General features: G+C 37.5%; 1 protein-coding gene across 1 annotated transcript in view; it reads right to left on the bottom strand.

Annotated features, from left to right (window-relative positions):
- EDIL3 (EGF like repeats and discoidin domains 3) overlaps positions 1–27926 on the bottom strand; it is a 296232-nt gene that overhangs the window by 93126 nt on the left and 175180 nt on the right. The window contains exons 7-9 of the mRNA XM_032851188.1: positions 24691–24846; positions 23231–23375; positions 18876–19060 (exon numbers count right to left, since the gene is read on the bottom strand). Of these exons, the coding sequence (XP_032707079.1) occupies positions 18876–19060; positions 23231–23375; positions 24691–24846 (486 nt within the window). The remainder of the gene's footprint in view (positions 1–18875; positions 19061–23230; positions 23376–24690; positions 24847–27926) is intronic.

The following is a 27926-nucleotide window of genomic DNA, read 5'->3' as shown; positions in this document are numbered from 1 at the left end:
GAAGGCAGAAGCTTAACCCACCGAGCCACCCAGGTGCCCCAATCCAAGTTAATTCTTAAGAGTGCTCCTTGTACAGCTGCATCTACTAGACCAAAATATTTCTTCACAATTTATAAGACTTTCATCAGTAATACTCCTACCCCTGTTAGGATGTCATTAAACATCTCAATTCCATGCTGCATTTTAAGCAGTTTGTATTATCTGGGCATAAATAAGAAGATCTGACCATAAATTTACTCAATCTGTTGAAAAGCCACTGAAAATGGTCATAAAAACACATAAACATTCTAGTAAGGACACAATTTCAGTAGAGAACACTGCCAAATGTCATAATGTGCATTTTACGCTATTAATATTATTATTACTACTCACAGGTAAAGATCTGAAAAATCCGCCACTACCTAGGTAAAAAATTTGGATTTTTTTTTTTTGCTAATGCAAATTTATGTAATTTAGCAAAACTGCACAGTTTGCAGCTGAGCTGGTAGCATATTACTTTACATTTCATCGTTTTATTGGAAAATCCCTTTTAGATAAAGGAAAGAATATGTATACCTATCTTCATTCTTAGTTATGACTGGTGACATCAGATTATGCTCTCCTGAGATTACAGAAATCACCAGAAAGAAAAAAAAAGAGGGAGCTATCCATTGCTGGAAACCTACTATGTGCTTCCTTGGTTCTGTCATTTGTCTGACTTATTCCACCTTAAAATATGACAAAACTTATGGGTCCTTTGTTTGGAAACTAACCACAGATGATTATTATCTGATCCTAAAGCATCTCAGTGAGTTAAATGTCATTTTATTTTTATAACAAGGATTAAAATCTAATCCAACCATGTGTTAGGAACGTCCAACTATGAGTCAGGAATGATTGGCTTGTGAGGTTTCAATTTAGGAAAGATTTCTTGAAAGGCAGAAACTGCAATTTAACCTTCAGAGGCTTTTGGAAAACACACTGGTAGGGCTTCTTGTTCAAAGTTTCAGAGAACATCAAACACATCAAAGTGATGGAACAACATCTTTCCAGAGGTCTGAGAAATGGTTCTCATTTAGGACTGCCTGTGGACTTAACACATTTTTGCCATGTTTCTGCAGGAATAGCATAATGATTTAATGATTAACAGTAGCTTAAGGATGTTAATTAGTTACGTGAGATCACTTCCAAAAAATAACAAAAGAACATTTGCTGGAGAAGCAGCTGAGATTTGTACCATATTACAGAAGAGACTGAAAGAAAGCTTAGAGTAATCGCAAGAATCAGATGTTAAAGTGATATTTGAATACATAAGAATTCCTTAAAAGAATATCTTAAAGAATTCCTTAAAATACATATGACTGGGCCAAAGGGTTTTTGGGGGTTTCTTTTAGAGTAACTGTATTGTCAGATGTTATCCAAATACGTTTTGGCAAAACCTACTAAACTTAAATAAAACTCTCATCATTAGAAGATTATATGTATAGTTGATGTATATAAGAAATTTCTTAAAAATCAATTAGCAGGAGATCGTTAGTGAAGGAAGGGAATTTTAAATGACATATGGTTTTTCTTCTGAAGGGCTATTTCTCAGAACTGATGCATCTTACTAAAAACACAACTAAAACTTACAAATTCAGAAGTCTCAAACAAGGATAAAAACTGACTTTGTATCAGTAATTCAAAAACAAAATCACCCTAGAAGATGGCAGAGGTGTAGCAGACTGAGATGACATCAGGTTGCAGGAGTTCAGATAGATAGTTATCAAACCATTTCGAACACCCACAAACCCAACAGGAGATCGAAGAGAAGAAGAGCAGCAATTCTAGAAACAGAAAATTGGCCACTTTCTGAAAGGTAGGATGTGAGGAAAAGTGAATCTGAAGGGACAGGAAGATAGACAGTGGGGGGAGGGGCCAGCTTCCGGCAAGCAGTGGAGCAACAGAGCACAAAATTCAAACTTTTAAAAGTCTGCTTTACTGAGAGACATCACTCCAGAGGCTAAGCGGGGGTGGAGCCCTGGTGGGGACAGTGTGGTCTCAGATCCTGCGGGGTCACAGAAGGATTGGGGGTATCTGAGTGTAGCAGAGCTCACAGGTATCAGAGCGGGGAAGCCAGCTACAAAGATGGAACCAAGGAGTGAGCTCTCATATTACCTTAACTGTGATCTGTGACACAAACAAGTCTCTGCTCTTTGAGCAGGGACCCCACAAGTAGCAGATCCAGGGAGAGCCACTGGAAGAGTAGAGCAGCAGGAATCTAGTGGGTTTGGAGACTCCAAATGGGGCTGTATGCCAGAGAAAGAAGTGCTCGGTCACAGGCCGGGTGAGCTTGGAGTGCTGCTGGAGACCAGGAAGATGGGAAAGATTGAGCGCTTTTCTCTGAGGGCACACTGAGGAGTGGGGCCCCGAGCTCTTGGTTCCTCTTAGCCAGAGATTGGGAGGCCGCCATTATCATTCCTGTCCTCCAGAGCTCTACAGAAAGTGTTAAGGGAACAAAAGCTCCTGAGAGCAAACTCAAGCAGATTATTTAGGCCTGTCCCTGGCAAGGATGGCGCAATTCCACCTCGGGCAAAGACATTTGACAATCACTACAACAGGTCCCTCTCCTAGAAGAACAGAAAGAACATCCAGCCAAGACCAAACTCACTGGTCAAAGACAGCAGAATTCCAGAGGAAGGGAAAGCAAAGCATGGAATTCATAGCTTTCTCCTCATGATTCTTTAATCTTGCAAAGTTAATTACATTTTTTTAATTTTATTTTTAAAAATTTTTTTCTTATTCTAATTTTTTAAAACTTTTCCTCTTTCTTCTTTTAATATTTTTTAACTAGTTTATCTTAATACCTTTCTAAAAAAACTTTTTAAGCCTTCATTATTATAGTCATATTTTAGCCTTCATTGTATCAAACTTTATTTTTTGTATACATAGGGTTTTTTCTTCTAAAAAATTTTGGGATACAACTCTTTCTAATAGATCAAAATATACCCTAAACTTAGCACAGGACTTTGTTCCAGTCTCCAGCCTGAGCAAATTCTCTCCGGTTTCTTTTTCTTTCTTTTCCCAACCAACTTATCAATTCCTTTTTTAGAATTTTTTTTTTAATTTTATTTTTTATAAACATATATTTTTTTCCCCAGGGGTACAGGTCTGTGAATCGCCAGGTTTACACACTTCACAGCACTCACCATAGCACATACCCTCCCCAATGTCCATAACCCCACCCCCCCCAAACCCCCCTCCACCCAGCAACCCTCAGTTTGTTTTGTGAGATTAAGAGTCACTTATGGTTTATCTCCCTCCCAATCCCATCTTGCTTCATTTACTCTTCTACTACCCCCTTAACCCCCCATGTTGCATCTCCTCTCCCTCATATCAGGGAGATCATATGATAGTTGTCTTTCTCCGATTGACTTATTTCGCTAAGCATGATACCCTCTAGTTCCATCCACGTCGTCGCAAATGGCAAGATTTCATTTCTTTTGATGGCTGCATAGTATTCCATTGTGTATATATACCACCTCTTCTTTATCCGTTCGTCTGTTGATGGACATCTAGGTTCTTTCCATAGTTTGGCTATTGTAGACATTGCTGCTATAAACATTCGGGCACACGTGCCCCTTTGGATCACTACGTTTGTATCTTTAGGGTAAATACCCAGGAGTGCAATTGCTGGGTCATAGGGTAGTTCTATTTTCAACATTTTGAGGAACCTCCATGCTGTTTTCCAGAGTGGATGCACCAGCTTGCATTCCCACCAACAGTGTAGGAGGGTTCCCCTTTCTCCGCATCCTACCCAGCATCTGTCATTTCCGGACTTGTTAATTTTAGCCATTCTGACTGGTGTGAGGTGGTATCTCATTGTGGTTTTGATTTGTATTTCCCTGATGCCGAGTGATATGGAGCACTTTTTCATGTGTCTCTTGGCCATCTGGATGTCTTCTTTGCAGAAATGTCTGTTCATGTATTCTGCCCATTTCTTGATTGGATAATTTGTTCTTTGGGTGTTGAGTTTGCTAAGTTCTTTATAGATTCTGGACACTAGCCCTTTATCTGATATGTCGTTTGCAAATATCTTCTCCCATTCTGTCAGTTGTCTTTTGGTTTTGTTAACTGTTTCCTTTGCTGTGCAAAAGCTTTTGATCTTGATAAAATCCCAATAGTTCATTTTTGCCCTTGCTTCCCTTGCCTTTGGCGATGTTCCTAGGAAGATGTTGCTGTGGCTGAGGTCGAAGAGGTTGCTGCCTATGTTCTCCTCAAGGATTTTGATGGATTCCTTTCTCACATTGAGGTCCTTCATCCATTTTGAGTCTATTTTCGTGTGTGGTGTAAGGAAATGATCCAATTTTATTTTTCTGCATGTGGCTGTCCAATTTTCCCAACACCATTTATTGAAGAGGCTGTCTTTTTTCCATTGGACATTCTTTCCTGCTTTGTCGAAGATTAGTTGACCATAGAGTTGAGGGTCTATTTCTGGGCTCTCTATTCTGTTCCATTGATCTATGTGTCTGTTTTTGTGCCAGTACCATGCTGTCTTGATGATGACAGCTTTGTAATAGAGCTTGAAGTCCGGAATTGTGATGCCACCAACTTTGGCTTTCTTTTTCAATATTCCTTTGGCTATTTGAGGTCTTTTCTGGTTCCATATACATTTTAGGATTATTTGTTCCATTTCTTTGAAAAAAATGGATGGTACTTTGATAGGAATTGCATTAAATGTGTAGATTGCTTTAGGTAGCATAGACATTTTCACAATATTTATTCTTCCAATCCAGGAGCATGGAACATTTTTCCATTTCTTTGTGTCTTCCTCAATTTCTTTCATGAGTACTTTATAGTTTTCTGTGTATCGATTCTTAGTCTCATTGGTTAGGTTTATTCCTAGGTATCTTATAGTTTGGGGTGCAATTGTAAATGGGATTGACTCCTTAATTTCTCTTTCTTCTGTCTTGTTGTTGGTGTAGAGAAATGCGACTGATTTCTGTGCATTGATTTTATATCCTGACACTTTACTGAATTCCTGTACAAGTTCTAGCAGTTTTGGAGTGGAGTCTTTTGGGTTTTCCACATAGAGTATCATATCATCTGCGAAGAGTGATAGTTTGACTTCTTCTTTGCCAATTTGGATGCCTTTAATTTCTTTTTGTTGTCTGATTGCCGAGGCTAGGACTTCTAGTACTATGTTGAAGAGCAGTGGTGATAACGGACATCCCTGCCGTGTTCCTGACCTTAGAGGAAAAGCTTTCAGTTTTTCTCCATTGAGAATGATATTTGCGATGGGTTTTTCATAGATGGCTTTGATAATATTGAGGTATGTGCCCTCTATCCCTACACTTTGAAGAGTTTTGATCAGGAAGGGATGCTGTACTTTGTCAAATGCTTTTTCAGCATCTATTGAGAGTATCATATGGTTCCTGTTCTTTCTTTTATTAATGTGTTTTATCACATTGATTCGCGGATGTTGAACCAAACTTGCAGCCCTGGAATAAATCCCACTTGGTCGTGGTGAATAATCTTTTTAATGTACTGTTGAATCCTATTGGCTAGTATTTTGGTGAGAATTTTCGCATCTGTGTTCATCAAGGATATTGGTCTGTAGTTCTCTTTTTTGATGGGATCCTTGTCTGGTTTTGGGATCAAGGTGATGCTGTCCTCATAAAATGAGTTTGGAAGTTTTCCTTCCATTTCTATTTTTTGGAACAGTTTCAGGAGAATAGGAATTAGTTCTTCTTTAAATGTTTGGTAGAATTCCCCCGGGAAGTCATCTGGCCCTGGGCTTTTATTTGTTTGGAGATTTTTGATGACTGTTTCAATCTCCTTACTGGTTATGGGTCTGTTCAGGCTTTCCATTTCTTCCTGGTTCAGTTGTGGTAGTTTATAGGTCTCTAGGAATGCATCCATTTCTTCCAGATTGTCAAATTTGTTGGCATAGAGTTGCTCATAATATGTTCTTATAATTGTCTGTATTTCTTTGGTGTTAGTTGTGATCTCTCCTCTTTCATTCATGATTTTATTTATTCAGGTCCTTTCTCTTTTCTTTTTGATAAGTCTGGCCAGGGGTTTATCAATCTTATTAATTCTTTCAAAGAACCAGCTCCTAGTTTCGTTGATTTGTTCTATTGTTTTTTTGGTTTCTATTTCATTGATTTCTGCTCTGATCTTTATGATTTCTCTTCTCCTGCTGGGTTTAGGGTTTCTTTTTGTTCTTTCTCCAGCTCCTTTAGGTGTAGGGTTAAGTTGTGTACCTGAGACCTTTCTTGTTTCTTGAGAAAGGCTTGTACCGCTATATATTTTCCTCTCAGGACTGGCTTTGTTGTGTCCCACAGATTTTGAACTGTTGTATTTTCATTATCATTTGTTTCCATGAATTTTTTCAATTCTTCTTTAATTTCCTGGTTGACCCATTCATTCTTTAGAAGGATGCTGTTTAGTCTCCATGTATTTGGGTTCTTTCCAAATTTCCTCTTGCGATTGAGTTCTAGCTTCAGAGCATTGTGGTCTGAAAATATGCAGGGAATGATCCCAATCTTTTGATACCGGTTGAGACCTGATTTAGAACCAAGGATGTGATCTATTTTGGAGAATGTTCCATGTGCACTAGAGAAGAATGTGTATTCTGTTGCTTTGGGATGAAATGTTCTGAATATATCTGTGATGTCTATCTGGCCCAGTGTGTCATTTAAGGCCTTTCTTTCCTTGTTGATCTTTTGCTTGGATGATCTGTCCATTTCAGTGAGGGGAGTGTTAAAGTCCCCTACTATTATTGTATTATTGTTGATGTGTTTCTTTGATTTTGTTATTAATTGGTTTATATAGTCGGCTGCTCCCACGTTAGGGGCATAGATATTTAAAATTGTTAGATCTTGTTGTTGGACAGATCCTTTGAGTATGATATAGTGTCCTTCCTCATCTCTTATTATAGTCTTTGGCTTAAAATCTAATTGATCTGATATAAGGATTGCCACTCCTGCTTTCTTCTGATGTCCATTAGCATGGTAAATTCTTTTCCACCCCCTCACTTTAAATCTGGAGGTGTCTTCGGGTTTAAAATGAGTTTCTTGTAGGCAACATATAGATGGGTTTTGTTTTTTTATCCATTCCGATACCCTGTGTCTTTTGATTGGGGCATTTAGCCCATTAACATTCAGGGTAACTATTGAGAGATAAGAATTTAGTGCCATTGTATTGCCTGTAAGGTGACTGTTATTGTATATTGTTTCTGTTCCTTTCTGATCTACTACTTTTAGGCTCTCTCTTTGCTTAGAGGACCCCTTTCAATATTTCCTGTAGAGCTGGTTTGGTGTTTGCAAATTCTTTCAGTTTTTGTTTTTCCTGGAAGCTTTTAATCTCTCCTTCTATTTTCAATGATAGCCTAGCTGGATATAGTATTCTTGGCTGCATGTTTTTCTCGGTTAGTACTCTGAATATATCATGCCAGCTCTTTCTGGCCTGCCAGGTCTCTGTGGATAAGTCTGCTGCCAATCTAATATTTTTACCATTGTATGTTACAGACTTCTTTTCCTGGGCTGCTTTCAGGATTTTCTCTTTGTCACTAAGACTCGTAAATTTTACTATTAGGTGACGGGGTGTGGACCTATTCTTATTGATTTTGAGGGGGGTTCTCTGAACCTCCTGGATTTTGATGCTTGTTCCCTTTGCCATATTGGGGAAATTCTCTCCAATAATTCTCTCCAATATACCTTCTGCTCCCCTCTCTCTTTCTTCTTCTTCTGGAATCCCAATTATTCTAATGTTGTTTCGTCTTATGGTGTCACTTATCTCTCGAATTCTGCCCTCGTGGTCCAGTAGCTGTTTGTCCCTCTTTTGCTCAGCTTCTTTATTCTCTGTCATTTGGTCTTCTATATCGCTAATTCTTTCTTCTGCCTCATTTATCCTAGCAGTGAGAGCCTCCATTTTTGATTGCACCTCATTAATAGCTTTTTTGATTTCAACTTGATTAGATTTTAGTTCTTTTATTTCTCCAGAAAGGGCTTTTATATCTCCCGAGAGGGTTTCTCTAATATCTTCCATGCCTTTTTCGAGCCCAGCTAGAGCCTTGAGAATCGTCATTCTGAACTCTAGATCTGACATATTACCAATGTCTGTATTGATTAGGTCCCTAGCCTTTGGTACTGCCTCTTGTTCTTTTTTTTTGTGGTGAATTTTTCCGCCTTGTCATTTTGTCCAGATAAGAGTTTATGAAGGATCAAGTAAAATACTAAATGGGTGGCAACAACCCCAGGAAAATATGCTTTAGCCAAATCAGAAGAGATCCCAAATCGTGAGGGGGGGGGGAAGGGGATAAAAAGAGGTTCAGAAAGAAAAAAAAAAAAAGAAAGAAAGAAAAAAGAAAAAAGAAACAAATTAAAAAAGAAAACCAATAATGAAATAATATAAAAAGGAAAAATATATATATATAGTTAAAAAACGTTAAAAAAGAAAAGGGTAAAAGTTAAAAAAATTTAGCAGAAGAAGAGAAAAAAAAATTGAAAAAGAAAAAAAAAAATTAAATTAACTGCAAGGCTAAAGAATCATGGGGAGAAAGCCATGAGTTCCGTGCTTTGCTTTCTCCTCCTCTGGAATTCCGCTGCTCTCCTTGGTATTGAAACTGTACTCCTTGTAAGTGAACTTGGTCCTGGCTGGGTTTCTTGTTGATCTTCTGGGGGAGGGGCCTGTTGTAGTGATTCTCAAGTGTCTTTGCCCCAGGCAGAGTTGCACTGCCCTTACCAGGGGTCGGGCTGAGTAATGCGCTCGGGTTTGCTTTCGGGAGCTTTTGTTCCCTGAGCGCTTTCCGTAAAGTTCTGGAGGATGGGAATGAAGATGGCGTCCTCCCAGTCTCCGGCCTGGAGGAGCCAAGAGCCCGGGGCCCCACTCCTAAGTGCGCCTCAGAGAACAGCGCCCAATTACTCCCGTCACCCTGGCCTCCGTCCACGCTCTGAGCTGACCGAGATTGCGACCGGTTCAAGGAAACCCCGAGCTGAGAGTCACTCCTCGGCTCTGTCTCTGTAGCTGGCTTCCCCGTTCTAATATCTGCAAGCTCTGCGACACTCAGACACCCCCGATCCTTCTGTGACCCTGCGGGACCTGAGGCCACGCTGATCCCCCGTGGGCTTCACCCCGGTTAAGCCTCTGGAGCGATGTCCCTCAGCGGAACAGACTTTTAAAAGTCCTGATTTTGTGCTCCGTTGCTCCGCCGCTTGCCGGGAGCCGGCCCCTCCCCCCACGGTCTATCTTCCCGTCGCTTTGGATTCACTTCTCGGCCAGTCCTACCTTTCAGAAAGTGGTCGATTTTCTGTTTCTAGAATTGCTGTTCTTCTTCTTTTCGATCTCCCATTGGATTTGTAGGTGTTTGCAATCTTTAGATAAGCTATCTAGCTGATCTCCCACTACCTGAAGTAGTCTCAGCCTGCTACTTCTCTGCCATCTTGACTCCTCCCTCCCTTTTTAGAATTTTTAAAGAATTTTCATCTTTATAGTCATATTCCTTCCCTTCTTCATGTTTACATTTATTTTTGTATAGGTATAAGTTTTCTTTCTTTAAAATTTTGGGAGGTAGTTTCTTCCAAGAGACCAAAATACACCCAAAATCAAGTAGGTGGCTCTGTTCTATTCACCAGTCCAATATGTGTGTGTGTATATATACACATATATTTTAATTTAAAAAAATTGTTTTTTAAACTTCTTTTTACCCCCTTTTTTCTCCCCTGATTTGGGGTCTCTTCTGATTTGGTTAGTGTACATTTTTCTGGAGCCTTTGCCACCTTTATGGTATTTTATTCTCTCGTTCATATATTCTTATCTGGATAAAATAATAAGGAGGAAAAACTCACCACAAAAAAAAGAACAAGAGGCAGTACCAAAGACTAGGGACCTAATCAATAGACTTTGGTAATATGGCAGATCTAGAGTTCAGAATGATGATTCTCAAGGTGCTACCTGGGCACAAAAAAGGCCAGATATTAGAGAAATACTGTCTGGAGAAATAAAAGCCCTTTCTGAAGAAATAAAAGAACTAAAATATAACCAAGCTGAAATTTTAAAAAAGCTATTAATGAGGTGCAATAAAAAATGGAGGCTCTGACTGCTAGGATAAATGAGGCAGAGGAAAAAATTAGTGATATAGAAGACCAAATGACAGAGAATAAAGAAGCTGAGCAAAAGAGAGACAAACAACTACTGGACCACAAGGGGAGAATTTGAGAGATGAGTAATACTATAAGATGAAACAATATTAGAATAATTGGGATTCCAGAAGAAGAAGAAAGGGAGGGGGCAAAAGGTATATAGGAGCAAATTATTGTACAGAATTTCCCATTATGGCAAAGGGAACAAGCATCAAAATCCAGGAGGCACAGAGAACCCCCCTCAAAATCAGTAAGAATAGGTCCACACACTGTCGTCCAATAGTAAAACTTAAAAGTCTTAGTGACAAAGTGAAAATCCTGAAAGCAGCCTGGGACAAGAAGTCAGTAACATACAATGGTAAAAATATTAGATTGGCAGCAGACTTATCCACAGAGACCTGGCAGGCCAGAAAGAACTGGCATGATATATTCAGAGCAATAAATGAAAAAAAAAACATGCAGCCAAGAATGCTATATCCAGCTAGGCTATCATTGAAAATAGAAGGAGAGATAAAAAGATTCCAGGACAAACAGAAACTAAAAGAATTTGTAAACACCAAACCAGCCCTATAGGAAATACTGAAAGGGGTCCTCTAAACAAAGAGAGCCTAAAAGTAGTAGACCAGAAAGGAACAGAGACAGTATACAGTAACAGTCACCTTACAGGCAATACAATGACACTAAATTCATATCTCTCAATAGTTACCCTGAATGTAAATGGGCTAAATGCCCCAGTCAAAGACACAGGGTATCAGAATGGATAAAAAAAAACAAAACACATCCATATTCTGCTACAAGAAACTCATTTTGGACCCAAAGACATCTTCAGATTTAAAATGAGGGGGTGGAAAACAATTTACCATGCTAATGGACATCAAAAGAAAGCTGGGGTAGCAATTCTTATATCAGATAAATTAGATTTTAAGCCAAAGACTATGGTGGTCTCTTCCCAGCTAGGACTTCATGGCTGCGGGTGCCGCCGGGGAAGTCTGTGTCTCCTGCTGGTTTACATAGATCTTTCCGATCTGGGTGCTGATTTGGTTGTATTTCTGTTTTCTTTTAAATTTTTTTTTTTTCTCTATAAATAAAAATACCTTTCAGTTACCCGGTCCTTCACCCCTTCTCCCCTGTAGGCCCCCTAGTGGTCAGGCACAGAGTGATGCTGAGCTGTTGAAGCTCAGAGCACAGCCACCTGCCCCTTCACTTGCAGGCTGGTTTTAAAGTTGTATTTAAAAGACTACTTTCAGAAATGTTCTTATTATTTGGCAAGACTTGTATTCAGCCTGGCCCTTTTTGCCAGGCTGAATACAAGTCAAGAGATGAGGAAGGACACTATATCATACTCAAAGGGTCGGTCCAACAAGAAGATCTAACAATTTTAAATATCTATATCCCTAACATGGGAGCAGCCAACTACATAAACCACTTAATAACAAAATCAAAGAAACACATTGAAAATAATACAGTAATAGTAGGGGACTTTGACACCTCCCTCATTGAAATGGACAGATCAGCCAAGCAAAAATTTCAACAAGGAAACAAAGGCCTTAAATGACACACTGGACCAGATGGACATCATAGATATATTTAGAACTTTCCATCTCAAAGCAACAGAATACACATTCTTCTCCAGTGCACATGTAACATTCTCTAGAACAGATCACATCCTGGGTCACAAATCAGGTCTCAACTGGTATCAAAAGATTGGGATCATTTCCTGCATATTTTCAGACCACAATGCTCAGAAGCTAGAACTCAATCACAAGAAGAAATTTGGACAGAACTCAAATACATGGAGGCTAAAAAGCATCCTACCAAAGAATGAATGGGTCAACCAGGAAATTAAAGAAGAATTGAAAAAATTCATGGAAACAAATGATAATGAAAGCACAACTGTTCAAAATCTGTGGGACACAGCAAAGGCAGTCCTAAGAGGAAAATATATAATGATACAAGCCTTTCTCAAGAAACAATAAAGGTCTCAAATACACAACCTAACCCTACACCTAAAGTAGCTGGAGAAAGAACAGCAAAGAAAGCTTAAACCCAGCAGGAGAAGAGAAATAATAAAGATCAAAGCAGAAATCGATGAAATAGAAACCAAAAGAACAGTAGAACAAATCAACAAAACTAAGGGCTGGTTCTTAAAAAGAATTAATAAGATTGATAAACTCCTGGCTAGACTTATCCAAAAGAAAAGAGAATGGACACAAATTAATAAAATCATGAATGAAAGAGGAGAGATCACAACCAACACCAAAGAAATACAAACAATTATAAGAACATATTATGAGCAACTGTACGCCAGCAAATTTGACAATCTGGAAGAAATAGATGCATTCCTAGAGATGTATAAACTACCAAAACTAAACCAGGAAGAAACAGAAGACTTGAACAGACCCATAACCAGTAAGGAGATTGAAGCAGTCATCAAAAATCTCCCAACAAACAAGAGTTCAGGGCCAGACTGCTTCCCAGGGGAATTCTACGAAGCATTTAAAGAAGAATTAATTCCTAATATCCTGAAACTATTCCAAAAAATAGAAGTGGAAGGAAAACTTCCAGACTCATTTTATAAGGCCAGCATTACCTTAATCCAAAAACCAGACAAAGACCCCATCAAAGAAGAGAATTACAGACCAATAACCTTGATGAACACGGATGCAAAAAATCTCACCAAAATATTAGCCAATAGGATCCACCAGTACATTGAAAGGGTTATTCACCACGACCTAAGTGGGATTTATTCCAGGGCTGCAAGATTGGTTCAACATCCGCAAATTAATCAATGTGATATAATACATTAATAAAAGAAAGAACAAGAACCATATGATACTCTCAATAGATGCTGAAAAAGCATCTGACAAAGTACAGCATCCCTTCCTGATGAAAACTCTTCAAAGTGTAGGGATAGAGGGTACATACCTCAATATCCTCAAAGCCATCTATGAAAAATCTACAGCAAATATCATTCTCAATGGAGAAAAACTGAGAGCTTTCCCACTAAGGTCAGGAACATGGCAGGGATGTTCATTATCACCACTGCTATTCAACACAGTACTAGAAGTCCTAGCCTCAGCAATCAGACAACAAAAAGAAATTAAAGGCATCCAAATCAGCAAAGAAGAAGTCAAACTGTCACTCTTTGCAGATGACATGATACTTTATGTGGAAAACCCAAAAGACTCCACTCCAGATCTGCTAAAACTTATACAGGAATTCAGTAAAGTGTCAGGATATAAAATCAATGCACAGAAATCAGTTGCATTTCTCTACACCAACAACAAGACAGAAGAAAGAGAAATTAAGGAGTCAATCCCATTTACAATTGCACCTAAAACCATAAGATACCTAGGAATAAACCTAACCAAAGAAGCAAAGAATCTGTACTCAGAAAACTATAACATACTCATGAAAGGAATTGAGGAAGACACAAAGAAATGGAAAAATGTTCCATGCTCCTGGATTGGAAGAAAAAATATTGTGAAAATGTCTATGCTACCCAAAGCAATCTACACGTTTAATGCAATCCCTATCAAAATGCCATCGATTTTTTTCAAAGAAATGGAACAAATGATCCTAAAGTTTATATGGAACAAGTAAAGACCTCAAAGAGCCAGAGGAATGTTGAAAAAGAAAGCCAAAGTTGGTGGCATCACAATTCCAGACTTCAAGCTCTATTACAAAGCTGTTATCATCAAGACAGTATGGTACTGGCACAAAAACAGACACATAGATCAATGGAACAGAATAGAGAGATCAGAAATAGACTGTCAACTCTCTGGTTAACTAATTTTTGACAAAGCAGGAAAGAATGTCCAATGGAAAAAAGACAGTCTCTTCAACAAATGGTGTTGGGAGAATTGGACAGCCACATGCAGAAAAATGAAACTGGATCATTTCCTTACACCACACATTAAAATAGACTCCAAATGGATGAAAGACCTCTATGTGAGAAAGGAATCCATCCAAAATCCTTGAGGAGAACACAGGCAGCAACCTGTTCAACCTCAGCTGCAGCAACTTCTTCCTAGAAACATCGCCAAAGGCAAGGGAACCAAGGGCAAAAATGAACTATTGGGACTTCATCATGATCAAAAGCTTTTGCACAGCAAAGGACACAGTCAACAAAACCAAAAGACAACTGACAGAATGGGAGAGGATATTTACAAATGACATACCAGATAAAGGGCTAGTATCCAAAATGTATAAAGAACTTATCAAAATCGGGGCACCTGGGTGGCTCAGTGGGTTGAGCCTCTGCCTTTGGCTCAGGTGATGATCTCAGGGTCCTGGGATCGAGCCCCATGTCAGGCTCTCTGCTCAGAGGGGAGCCTGCTTCCCCCTCTCTCTCTGCCTGCCTCTCTGCCTACTTGTGATCTCACTCTGTCAAATAAATAAATAAAATCTTAAAAAAGAAAAAGAACTTATCAAAATCAACACCCAAAGAACAAATAATCCAATCAAGAAATGGGTAGAAGACATGAACAGACATTTCTGCAAGGAAGACATCCATGAAAAAGTGCTCCACATCTCTTGGCATTAAGGAAATATGAATCAAAACCACAATGAGATAGCACCTCACACCAGTCAGAATGGCTAAAATTAGCAAGTCAGGAAATGACATGCTGGTGAGGATGTGGAGAAAGGGGAACTCTCCTACACTGTTGGTGGGAAAGTAAGCTGGTGCAGTCACTCTGGAAAAAAGCATGGAGCTTCCACAAAAAGTTGAAAATTGAGTTACCCTATGACCAACAATTGCATTACTGGGTATTTACCCTGAAGATACAAATGTAGTGATCTGAAGGGGCACATGCTCCTGACTGTTTATAGCAGCAATATCCACAATAGCCAAACTATGGGAAAAACCTAGATGTCCATCAACAGAGGAATGGGTAAAGAAGAAGCGATATATATATATATATCATTTCTTATGTGTGTGTACACACACACACACACACACACACACACACAATGGAATACTATGCAGCCATCAAGAGAAATGAAATCTTGCCATTTGCAACGACATGGATGGAACTAGAGGGTATTATGCTTAGTGAAATAAGTCAATTGGAGAAAGATAATTATCATATGATCTCCCTGATATGAGAAATTTGAGAAGCAGAGTGGGGGTTTGGGGGATAGGGAAGGCAAAAATGACACAAGATGGGATTAGGAGGGAGACAAACCGTAAGAGGTTTGTATTAATCTCACAAAACAAACTGAGGGTTGCTGGGGGTATGGTGGTAGTGAGAGGGTGGTGGGGTTATGGACATTGGGGAGGATATGTGCTATGGTGAGTGCTGTGACATTTATAAACCTGGTGATTCACAGACCTGTACCCCTCGGGCTAATAATACATTATGTGTTAATAAAAAATTTAAAAAAATCACCCTATACATTATCTACAAAAATGTTCATCTTATTTTCAACAAAGATACTAACAAGCATAACAAGGTACAGTTGAACAGATTATATCCTCTTGAGGAGAAGATGCTAAAAATAGTCACAATTCTGGAGCAATTCTTACGTGATGTCAAAAAAGAAAAAAAATAAATATAAGAAAAGATGTCAATTTACCTTCCCTTGGAGATACTGAATATGTTTTGACACAACAAAAAAACAGACACATACTGGAAGAACTGGTCCTTGAATTGACAGAAAATCTGTCACCAACAAAATGAATCAATTTCAGCATGCAAGTGACTTTAAGAAGACAGTTGAAAAGCCATCTTAAAAAAAATGTGATGGGGGGCGCCTGGGTGGCTCAGTGGGTTAAAGCCTCTGCCTTCGGCTCAGGTCATGATCCCAGGGTCCTGGGATTGGGCCCCGCATCGGGCTCTCTGCTCAGCGGGGAGCCTGCTTTCTCCTCTCTCTCTGCCTGCCTCTCTGCCTACTTGTGATCTCTGTCTGTCAAATAAACAAATAAAATCTTTAAAAAAAAATGTGATGGATGGAGGTTTGGATTGAAGATTACACACCGATTCATGTAAAAAAAATGTTTGTTTTATTTTATCTTTCTAAGGATATTTGCCATTGGCAATCCTTTCATGTAGATATTTCTGGAGTCTGCTAGCCAGCCCATCTGAGCTACTTACGGGGTATAAGATATTTTGTCTTATTCTACATGGCATTATGACTCACAAATAATATTAGCTAAATCCAGTTAATCTGGAGTATGACTAGACTATTTCCAATTAAAAAGTGTTATACAGCAACAAAGAACCAGTTTAATATTGCCACCCAAGTCTAACAAGTAGGAAAAAAGTTTTTCCATGATTTCTTCAAATTAAGAACTTGAAAACTTCATAAAGTCTACGTATTATTAAACTTTAGTTCTATGTTATAAAGACTAGATCATTAACATGAGATTTTACTTTCTTTTCTTTTCTTTTTTTTAAGATTTTATTTATTTATTTGACAGACAGAAATCACAAGTAGGCAGAGAGGCAGGCAGAGAGAGAGGGAAGCAGGCTCCCTGCCAAGCAGAGAGCCCGATGTGGGGCTTGATCCCAGAACCCTGGGATCATGACCTGAGCTGAAGGCAGAGGCTCAACCCACTTAGCCACCCAGGCGCCCCGAGATTTTACTTTATTTTGTTAATATTTATTTATTTTTTTATTTGAGAGAGAGAGAGAGAGCACGCACGTGCATGCACAAATTGGGGGAGAGGCAGAGGGAGAGAATCCCAAACAGACTCCCTGATGAGCTGGGAGCCTGACACAGGCTCCATCCCACAACCCACGAGATCATGACCTGAGTGGAAACCAAGAGTTGGATGCTTAACCCACTGAGCCTCCCAGGAGCCCCCAACATGAGATTTTAGATTTCTATTTCAAATATTATTTTAAAGTTCGAGGATATTAGCAGTTGGGGACCAGAATGATATGCCATTGAGGCCCAAGTTGATAACTTGAATTATAATTTGAACTATTCATTTATCCACTTATTCATTCAACAAATATTCATTGAATGCCTACCATGTCAAGTGTTAAGACAAGTATTATTCATTTAGGTACTGGACAACAAGCTGAGAAAGTTACAAAAGACAAATGTAGTTTCATCCCTCCTGGAGCAAACAGTCAAATCTGAGAACACAATTGCCAATACAGTGTGATAATGGACAGTGAGAGGATTACCGAGGACACAGTCGTACTCAGGAGAGAGCTGAGTACTACTGTAAGTAGTGGTAAGATCTTACTGTGGTAAGATGAAGCTGGTAGGAGCAGCAAAGGCTTTCCAGAGGAAAGTACATTCAAACTGCAGCTAAGGACATCAGCCACACAAGGCAGGGGATACTAAGGGTAGAAGTACTCTTTCTGTTCTTTTCCTCTAGGAAGAGGACATTTATAAAGGCAGTGAAAGAGAGAACATTTGGTTTGAGAAAGTGAAGCAAATTTAGAAGAGTGTGGTAAGAGATGAAATGGGGCCAACTCTGGCAAAAACTTCGAGGCTATATTAAGAAATCTGCACTTTATTCTGAGGCTGATAGGGAGCAATTGAAGAGTTTTAGAAAGGGAGTAAGAGAATCATATTTGCATTTTTGAAAAAAAAATCACTCACTGCTCACAATTTAGGAAGTGGATTTTTAGAGAGTGAGACCAGAAACAGGAAAGCTGGTCAGGAAGTTTCGGCAAAACCCAGGTGAGGGAGTGGTAGCTTAGATCAGGGAGGTGGCAGAGGGGATGGTGAGAAAGGAAATACGCAGTGTGAGTGTGTATGTGTGTATGTTTGTGTGTGTGTGTAGACATACATCCTTCTGTCAAAAAGCTCATAAAACATTAAAAGGAAAAACACACACAGAATTACCCTTTATGCATAATGGCTAATGAAAGAGCTCAATAAAGCTCTAGATCAATAGAGATCCAGACAGAATGTCAGGGGAAAGTCAAGGGAAAAGTGACTATTTCTATTGAGAAGATTTTATTGGACATTTCAGGTGACTTAGAACAGACTCAGGTGACAAATCAGGTTCCATGAGGGGTAACACTTGTTGCTATTATAATTGCTTTGTTATTTTCAGAAATGTAATGAATTACCACAGTTTTGAAACTCACGGATACAGCATAAAAATCAATGATAAAACTCCTATCTTTCAAATAAAATGACCTCATTATGGAATTAAGCAGTCTTATTTTTCTTTGCCACAGAAGACATTAACAAATTTGCGCATACTTAAAAGTACTCCGCAATAAATGCATTTCAAGAAGATTCTTTTTAAAAAACACTGACTATAACTGCACTTCATTTGCAAATGATAAATAGACTGCAGTGGTTATGCTTTCCTTGTATAGGCAAGCTCTCTTATGAGAATGTAATCAAATTCCTCCATTGCTTAGCAACCACAGGTAAAGAGCTAATAAGTCAGGAGTCATGATTCTGTGGGAACAAGCTGCAGGTCAATGGCATGATTTCAGGGCAGTTGGAATTCTGCTATGGCACTTTCAAACCAATACTGACAGAATGCATTAGAACAGATGAGAGTTAAGATGCATTTGTTCTCATAATCGATTGAACTGACCTATATATATTGTGATCTGGTACAATCTAGGGCATCAGTCTACAAAAGTATCTATAAATTAACATCACAGTAAAAGCAGCACACGGCTATGGCTTCCTAAGGAATTTTTGTTTTACCAATTTTAGTTAAGCCAAAGAGGAAGGTACACTTAAACGAGAATGAAGGCAAGGACTCTGACATTCACCTAGCCAACAGGAAATCTACTAAGGAAGAGGAGCAGGCACTGGTGAAACGCTTTTTGAAAATATTACCTGTAACCATTGTGACTGGTCATTGTGGCCGGAGGTCCAGGCATTCACTTTGCCCTGTTTGTCCAGCCGAGCTTTCCTTGGTTCCCAAGTGAACATGTCCATGTTGAGAGTCCTGAAGATGCTCGAGGCAGTGATCTGATAGTCTTGTATATGTCCTGATTTCATCCCCAGAGGCTCCGAACAGCCTGGAAGAAAATGAGAAGGATTCCATGAGAAAAATAATTTATTACTCTGGAAGTTTTCTACGTTCATTTTTGATAGGCAAAATAAGATGAAGCTTAATGCTATTCATTTCCCCAAAGAGAAAGCATCTAAATTCAAAAAAGGCTATAATCAGAAATAAATCTGGAACAAAATCAGAAAAACTAGATAGCCAATTCAGGCTATTTTGTCTGAATACATTTTGGAAAAATTGAAAACAAGGCAGACAATTCAAACTACTTTTCTGTGATAGATGATTTTGCAAAATGAAAACAAGGCTGAAATGCTCTCTCCCGTCTCATTACTGATAGCCTCGTGACTATTCCCTGGTTTTCAACAGTATCATTGTGTCTTTAAAAAAGAACATTTTCTCACAAAGTATACTTGGTTTTCTTTTATTTGTTTCCATAATATCGCAAATGAAAATTCCCTCAGTACAAAGTCATTTTCACAAACTGCTCCAATGGTGTATTTCAAACTGGACAGCATTTTGTTTTCTGAGAAATATCTATTAATCCTTATCACTGATTCTTGTAGCACCAACATGGCTTCCTCTAGACATCGAGGAAGCTTATATTTACTCAACGGGTACCATATGCCAGGCACTGTGCAAATACAGAATTTAAAATAATAGATAATAGAAGAAAATGGGATAATTCTAGCAAAAATCTTTATTGTACAAGCCTTCTTATAAAAACTTCCATTTTGATCATACTCCGTGACCTCTCGTATTGGATATTTTTGAAAGATTTTCAAATCTGCAACATACATCTTTTCAGTTTTGTCATGGTATGAAATTTGGATTTGTCTGTTAATGGGAATTTGTGTATATATGCACACACACACAATTTCTCAAAGAAATTTACACACTATTTTCCAATCTTGAATTGCAACTGTGATAAAATTCCACTCACAAAAGCTCGTAACAGGAAGCAGGCTTCTATTATCATATTAGTCAGTGGTTGAGTCTTCCATATGTACAACTGCTACATTTTGACCAAGAAACACACAAGATGAGTTTGATCATCAAGAAACCCAAGATGAAAAAGGGGATTTCTCCAATCAAGGCCATCTCCAGGTACTCTACTGGTTCCCTACTTAGTCTCTCTGTGGCTTTTTACCCATTATTTAACCACTTTATGCCTCAGTTTTCTCACTGGTAAAATGGTGGTAATAATAATAAACTACCTCAAAAAATATTCTAAGAAATTAGTTAAAGTATTTAGAAACAGTATGGCATATAGCTAACATTCAGTAAATGTTATTTCCATAAAGCTCATTTTGACACATAACGTTAAATCGCCAGATTGGCAGATTAGTAAGCATTAAAATAATGTAATAGGACTGGTTACACTTTCTGAAACTAGGCTGTTTGAAGTCTAGGCTCTAAGAGAGGGAGCTTAGAACTGTTCACTGATAAATAATTCTTAACTACATTTAATAGCTTTCTGTTCTAGTCCATCTAGATCACTGCCTTCTTGAAGCTTCTCCATGTTTGGCTTTACCTCCACCTTCTAGGAAATGCCTTTCCTATGCAAACATGGCCAAAACTGACATGGAGGGTTAGCCAATTATGCGCCTTAGCACAAGTCTTGCTGGAATTCAGGTGTAGGAGACCTACACCCTAGGTCTCAAGATAAAAATAGTTCAAATTCCTAAATATATCTTCTGGAGGAGAAAAATTGCATGACAAATTTCAAAGATTCTAGAAAATTCCAAAATCTTAATGACATGCTGTTTATCTGCTGGCAGTTCTAAGGTAACATGCATTGTCTGCATTATAGATTTCTGATCTTTCTATTATGACCACCAACGCTCCCTACACCCACTCTGCCCTGGTTCTGGGGTCTTTGTAAAACTGCTTGGGTTGCAGAAAGATATAAGGGAAAGGGAAGTTGTTTTTCCCCTTTTGTGATATAATATTTGAAGTCAGATGCCTTTACTTTGATCACTTCTGCTTCATCATAGAATTCATTTCATACCCACACTGTTGTCTAGTATCGAGCCCAGAGCAAGTGCTGAATAATTGTTTCAGAGAATGGATGAATTAATGACTAGTCCTCCTCTAATTACAGCCATGATTCATTTCATTCTAACTATCTTAAATCATAGTCCTTTCAGAGAATTTAGGGGATTTTCTTTTTTAAGTGTCTAGGGAAAAGATCAACTGTTGATCTTCTGGGCAGGCTGAGAGATCCTTTTAACAGCTTACTGAATACAGTAAGGCAGACTTGTGCTTTACAGCATTGCAGGGGATTGTGGGAAATCCTTTGGCACATTATATTACTGTTTATTTCCTACTGTTATAGTTAACATCTCTGCCAATTTGCCTCACACCACAAATTTTCCTTCTCATCCACATGATTTCATATGTGTAGATTAACACTTTTATCAGAACAGACAGCACCTGAGCAAAATGAAGTATTAACAAAAAAATTGATCATTTCTATAGTGAGGTGTCCTAGCTTTTAAAAGCATCCATTAAGAGATTTTTATCCTCTGCATGCAAGCTTAAAATCAATTGTGGAATCGGGAGGTGGGGTATGGCTTCATAAAATCTGTAAAGTGTCAGGTGTAGCCTCCTGTAAAAGCTGAAAGTAAAATATATTCATACCTTGGGGGTGTAACTGTGTCTTGTAAGAAAGAGTGACCCCCATGAATCAAGAGACTGGAAAATTGGGGATGGCGATGTTAAACAACTAAAAACCACGGAGCTTGGCTTCTCCTTGATTGCTTTATGATGAATGACTTAGGGATGACACTGGCCTGTGATGATAGAGTGACATGTAATGTAAACTGCACAGCAATGATTCTGTTGAGATTTCTGGCTGTCAATAAATGGGTTCGAATTACCAAAATAAAGAAAACATCATTGTTAGGATAATTAATGGTACTAAAACTGTATGTTGGTTACTTTATAAACGATGCCCATAGATAGTATGAAAATGTGGTTCTTAAAACAGATTCACTCATCTGACCAAATGTCCCTAATTCCTTTAAATGTAATTGGTTCACTTAGAGTTTGGCTGTTTTTAATAGTAACTTTTATTTGCTAAAAATCACTCTCTTTCTTGGCATCACAAAGAAACCTAAGAAGGGAAAGAGATATAAAGTATGCATTTCAACGTCTGTGTATTTCTTTTGAAATGAATAAAAAGCTCTCAGTTGTCCATTTGGAAATATGTGTCCTATTTTTAACTAAATGGCATTACTGTAAGTCTGATAAAGTCTTTCATGCTAAAAAGTGGGCACACATGAATTTTTGGCTTTTTACAAAACAGTTGGTTGAACAAAATAATCTCAGGCCATAGTGGCAAAGATAGTTTTTAAATGTTGATGCTAGAAATACAAGAGCAACCACCAAAAATATAGCATAGTGAAATGCCTAGAAAAGGTTTTTTGTTTAGTTCAGAATCTAGCTATATTGAAATGGGACCACTGTGAGATCCACACATTAAGTCTTGATCTTTATATCTAGCACTGATGCTCCTGGAAGACAAGAATTATTTAACTCTGAATCCTTTGATAGATTTATCTCTGAGATGGATAATCAGTATTTGTACAGTAAGCAGGTTGCTAGATAAGAATGATATCAGAATGAATTTATAGTAGCTCTCATGGTTTTGAAGTATTACCTCCCTGGGAGGAATGATAAATTTACATGTTTCATAAAACCTAAACAAAACAAAACAAAACCAAGTTCTCATGGTTTTGGACAAAGATAAAGCTTACTTTTCTATGCCATAAAGCCTAAACATAACTGCAATTTGTGGGGCCAGGCAGATTCCTGTTTTTACTGAACTTCTGTCATAAAACATAAATCATACTTACTCCTAAAAACAAGATACATTTAAATCTGATTGAACTTTCCAGTGAGAGTTTATTGTGCTTTCTCTGAAATACACTGCTTCTTCTACATTAATTCTATTCTGCAGCATGTTTTGGAACTTGTTTATCCATGCATGTACCCGTATGCACACGTGCACGCGCATAAACACACACACACACACAAATTTTCTCCACTAACTGTGCCCTAGACATTTTGTAGCCGAAATTAATATCTGTGAGTGTTGGAAAATGGCTAATTAGTAGTAGACTACATACAAATATATGTTTTTTCCTTTAAAGAAAATACAGAAAAAGATGAGACTCACCTGATAGTTCACATCCAAGAAGTTCCATTCTCAAAGTGCAGTGTCTTCGACAAACTTGTGGATAGAGTCTTACATACTGAGCTTTTATTGGGGGTGTGAAAGAGTTGGCATAGGGTGTGTTGTTATCAACATTTCCACGAAACACCTGGGTAAAGAGATAAGATAGAGTTTGAAATTATTAATGGCAAGAGCTTCTTTACCTATTTTCATATATTGACCTTATATCCTATCTAATGTGATGCATCAAAAGTTGGATTGAGTATATTGGGGATCTGGAGCATTTAGGAAGCACATTGTCCTCAGCAGTGAATATAAGACCTATAGATAAAATCCTAATTAAAGTTATAAACCACTGTGGTCTATGGCATAATCTATATTCTACTACGATGGTATTGTCGATTTTAAGGTCAGTCCTTCAGAGTCAGGGGAGAGTTTCTTTACTTGGTTTGAGAAATGGGCACCTGAAACCTTTCAGCTTAATCTGGGACCATCTGTTTATGCTACTTAGTATTTATAGGTGTTTTGGTTTGGTTTGGTTAGCAGTCTCCACTAGGACGTTCTGATCACTCAGTCTCTCTAATGCTATGATCAGACTTTATGATGCTTCAGGGTCTGATTCCTCAAGATTACTTCCTTATCAGTCAGTCCCAGATCACTGGATGAGAGAATCAAAGTCTTCATATCTATCTCTAGTGAAAAACAGTGTTTCCCTCTAAAAATTAAATGTTAAAATGTGTTATTTTTAATTCTTTTAAATCTCATTCTTGTTTTACTTTTCATATAACAGTAATCAGAAAACTTTACCTAATTTCACTTAAGTATTTAAAAAAATCTTTCATAAAATTTATTAGAGTTTAACCATTTGGTTTTAAATGGGATGAGCTTCAGTCCTGATATTTTTAAAATTAAAATTTTTGAGGAAAATTTGATAAAAAATTGGGACTATCATATGAAAAGGCAAGGTAGGTACTAGATATTATTTTCATTTTCTCTAATGTATTATATTCTGCTGAATAACAAAACTGTTTTCTAATGTGAAATATACAAGCATACATCTTTTCTATCACTTGGTATTTTTGTTAAAAGTAACAATTTTTTTTCTTTAAGAATAATAATTTTGATCTGTACTTATTTGATTAAGAAGAGTGCTAATCTGTCAAAGCAATAAAATGAAATTGAAAGCTATTTTTAAAATAAAAATTAATCATCATACACAGGACTATGCTAACATTGTGACAAAGTGTTTATATAACCACCAATTAAAATCTGACAAAATCTTAAATGGTAGCTGCTGTACATTTATAACTTGGAAAAACTCCTTATACTCTACACCCTTTAGTCCAATTAAAAAAAAAATCACAACTGTATAAGGCTTCTGTTTAAGAGTCAGTAACTATTTAGCAACCAATGATTATTAATGAGATTTTACTTTTAAATTAAATATGTTAAGTCAGTCTTACCATGTCTTCATTGGTGCCTTTTACTTTGTACATCATCCAAGTTTTTCCATCATTACTATATGCAATTTTGTAGGATTTTATATACTCTGGACTTCCAATCCTTTTAGCTCCTTGAGTAATCACACCAGTAACTCTCATTTTTCTTTGTAAATTTATCTGAGGAGACAAAGCATAAACAATGGTAATCTCACTGTTTTCAACATATTTCAATAATATTTCAGCAATACTGGCAATATCAATTTGGGGAATGGAACATTTTTATTTCTTAGTATAGATTTAAAATAATACAGAAATATATTAATTTTCCTGTATTTTTTCAGATGATTATTAAGTGTATGTCAAGTTGAGCTTCAAGATCTTTCTCTAATGGAATACATTTCTTAAGTAAGCAATATTTGTGAACAAAGTTTGAAAAACACGATTTGCTGCCAAAATATTAGTATGAAAAACATTTGGTTGGTTACAATATGGAAATACAACTTAGGAAACTAAAAAATGGAAATATTATCTTGTCAAAATTGCCTCAGTGACATTACTTTGAAACAGTAAAATCAATATAATTTTAATGTGTCTCCAGTTCTTTTGACTTCAACAAATTTCCATTTAAAATTAAAAATGAAAATCATTCTGAGATCACTGAATACTAGAATAAAGATAAGATAAAGGTAACCATACTGTCAAACAAACAAAAAAAACAAACATGAGCATCCTCGGTTGCTAGCTTTTTTTTTTTTTTTAAGATTTTATTTATTATTTATTTGACAGACAGAGATCACAAGTAGGCAGTGAGGCAGGCAGAGAGAGGAGGAAGCAGGCTCCCCACTGAGCAGAGAGCCAAATGCGGGGGCTCGGTCCCAGGACCCTGGGATCATGACCTGAGCTGAAGGCAGAGGCTTTAACCCACTGGGCCACCCAGGCGCCCCAGTTGCTAGCTCTTTATACTGTAGTCTCTCCTACAGGTTATTGGAGGGTTTTTCAACAGTTGTTTTTCTCTTCATTTAAGCATATGGAGATTTTCTAACTGGTATTTTCTCTCCATATATTCTCCCCATTCCAAATCACCTTTTAATAGTTTGCTGCAAGAATAACAGTCATCTAATAAAACTAATATTTTTTCAGAGTTATATGGAGCTCCTTCTGATACTCTATAAATAAATGCCACAAGGTAAGAAACATATTTTCTTCATACATGGCAATCATTAAAAATTGTTCTATTAGCAGGGAGCCTGGGTGGCTCAGTCAACTGAATATTGGACTCTCGATTTGGGCTCAGATCATGATCTCAAGGGTCATAGGATGGAGCCCCACACAGGGCTCTGTGCTCAGTGGGGAATCTACTTCTCTCCCTCTCCCTTTGCCCCTTGCCCCGCTTGCATGGGTGCATACTCTCTCTCAAATAAATAAATAAATCTTTTAAAAACAATTGTTCCATTCACTTTAAAATACCCTTATGAGAAACAAACTGAGGATTTGGGAGGGGAGGAGGGTGGGAGCCTGGTGGTCGGTATTAAGGAGGGCACGTATTGCATGGAGCACTGGGCGTGGTGCATAAACAATAAATTTTGGAACACTGAAAAAAAAAGCCCTTATGATGTTTATAAAATCTTCAATTAAGTAGGAAGGTACTGCCTCAAATGTTCTTGACAAATTGCTATAGAGCTCCTTTCTCATTAATTACAAATCACAACAATTTTAATGTCTCATATTCTGATATTAAGTTAATAATTCTGATACCATTTCCCAAAGAAGAAAATCTTCAGATTCATGCTAGTGACTAGCGTTTTTCACTTTGTGATGAGACTAAGAGTTATTAACATTTGTAGAGGATGTGCATGTGGAAACCAGCTCCTCTATAGGTCACTATATATACAGCATTTATAAACTATAAGCTAAATATATATTCACATTACATATTCAAAAAGTTAAAAATCAGAACTAAGAAAGCAATCCTTAAAACTTTCCCACCCCCATACAATCAGTATGACTTACTAAAGGTCTACAATGTTTTATTCCCCCTGGATTTATAGATTTTAAATGTGTTAAGTGTGTTATGGGTAAACCTGAATCCCTCATGTAGCAAATGTTCTTTTAGGCTTTGGAAAATTTGCCACTAGGGCAAAGTCTACCTTCCTCTTCATTGGGAGTTTCCCAGTCCCATCTTCCCTCACGGAACATCATGAGGATCCATCCCAACCAATGTTCACAAGGCAGTTCTCTTGGGAAAAGGCAGTCTTGACTCATGTAAAAAGAAAACCTGGAATTCTGATGAGTAAAGAACTGGGGTGGGGTAGTCCCCAGCTACTGGCCAATGAACATGCCCCTTTTTCATTCTTGTAAAGCAGAATTTATAAACAATAATTTTGCTGTTAAATTCTGGGTCTTTGGTCTCTTCTGCTAAAATCCTAAGTAAGTTGACTTGGCTGTCCAGTTTTACTTTTCTCATTTTAATACTCCAACATCAACATTTCTGACATGAATACATTTTATATCCCATTCTTGTTTGGAGGTCTAAATAAAAGAATATCCTCCATGAAGGTAAATTTTATCTATGGCTCTTAACATTTGTCTCAAATAGTTCTCCAAAGATTGATTTTGGAATTTTAACTTTGAGTTTAGAACAGGTGACCTCCAAAAGATAGTTATTATTTCAGTACGTTAGGTAAATTAGCACATTGCTATGGAAGAGCAAAAATCTTCCATATCTCACATATGATCTGCTTTTTCTTTTTTTAATCTGAGACTCTTCATGGTCTAAACCATTTTAATATATACAACATAAATAGTGGACATTTAGAATCACCTTTTTTTCCCATTTTGGAAGTCAAATTCAAACCTTGATATTGTTGAACATCCCTTTTCAATTATCTTTTATCTTGTTTCAATTATCTTGTTTATACCTCTTATAGATAGCCAAATTATCTTGGCTCGAGTTTCAGCTGATGAGTTGTAGACTCATTTTCTAAAGCTTAAATTGTGGAGGTATAACAATCAGAAAAAAAATTGAGTACATGTTTCTCTCTAAATCATTAGAAATGATGGTTCAAAAGATTCCTATTTACTCTAATATTTATAGGCTCTGAGAGTATATCTCAGGGAGCTGGAATTCCAGATAATAATGCAGCACCCAACTTGGGTTCTATCTACTTTCAGTCGGTATTTGTAATTAAATATCAGCACTGTTTTCATTAAATAAAAAATTTATAGAGCACAGATATGGGATTATTAACACTTACTAG

This window comes from Lontra canadensis, unplaced genomic scaffold (assembly GCF_010015895.1).
Source record: "Lontra canadensis isolate GAN:19392208 unplaced genomic scaffold, GSC_riverotter_1.0 scaffold4, whole genome shotgun sequence".
Lineage (NCBI taxonomy): Eukaryota > Metazoa > Chordata > Mammalia > Carnivora > Mustelidae > Lontra > Lontra canadensis.
Note: the sequence above shows the minus strand (reverse complement) of the source record. Positions and strands in the feature narration are given on the sequence as shown.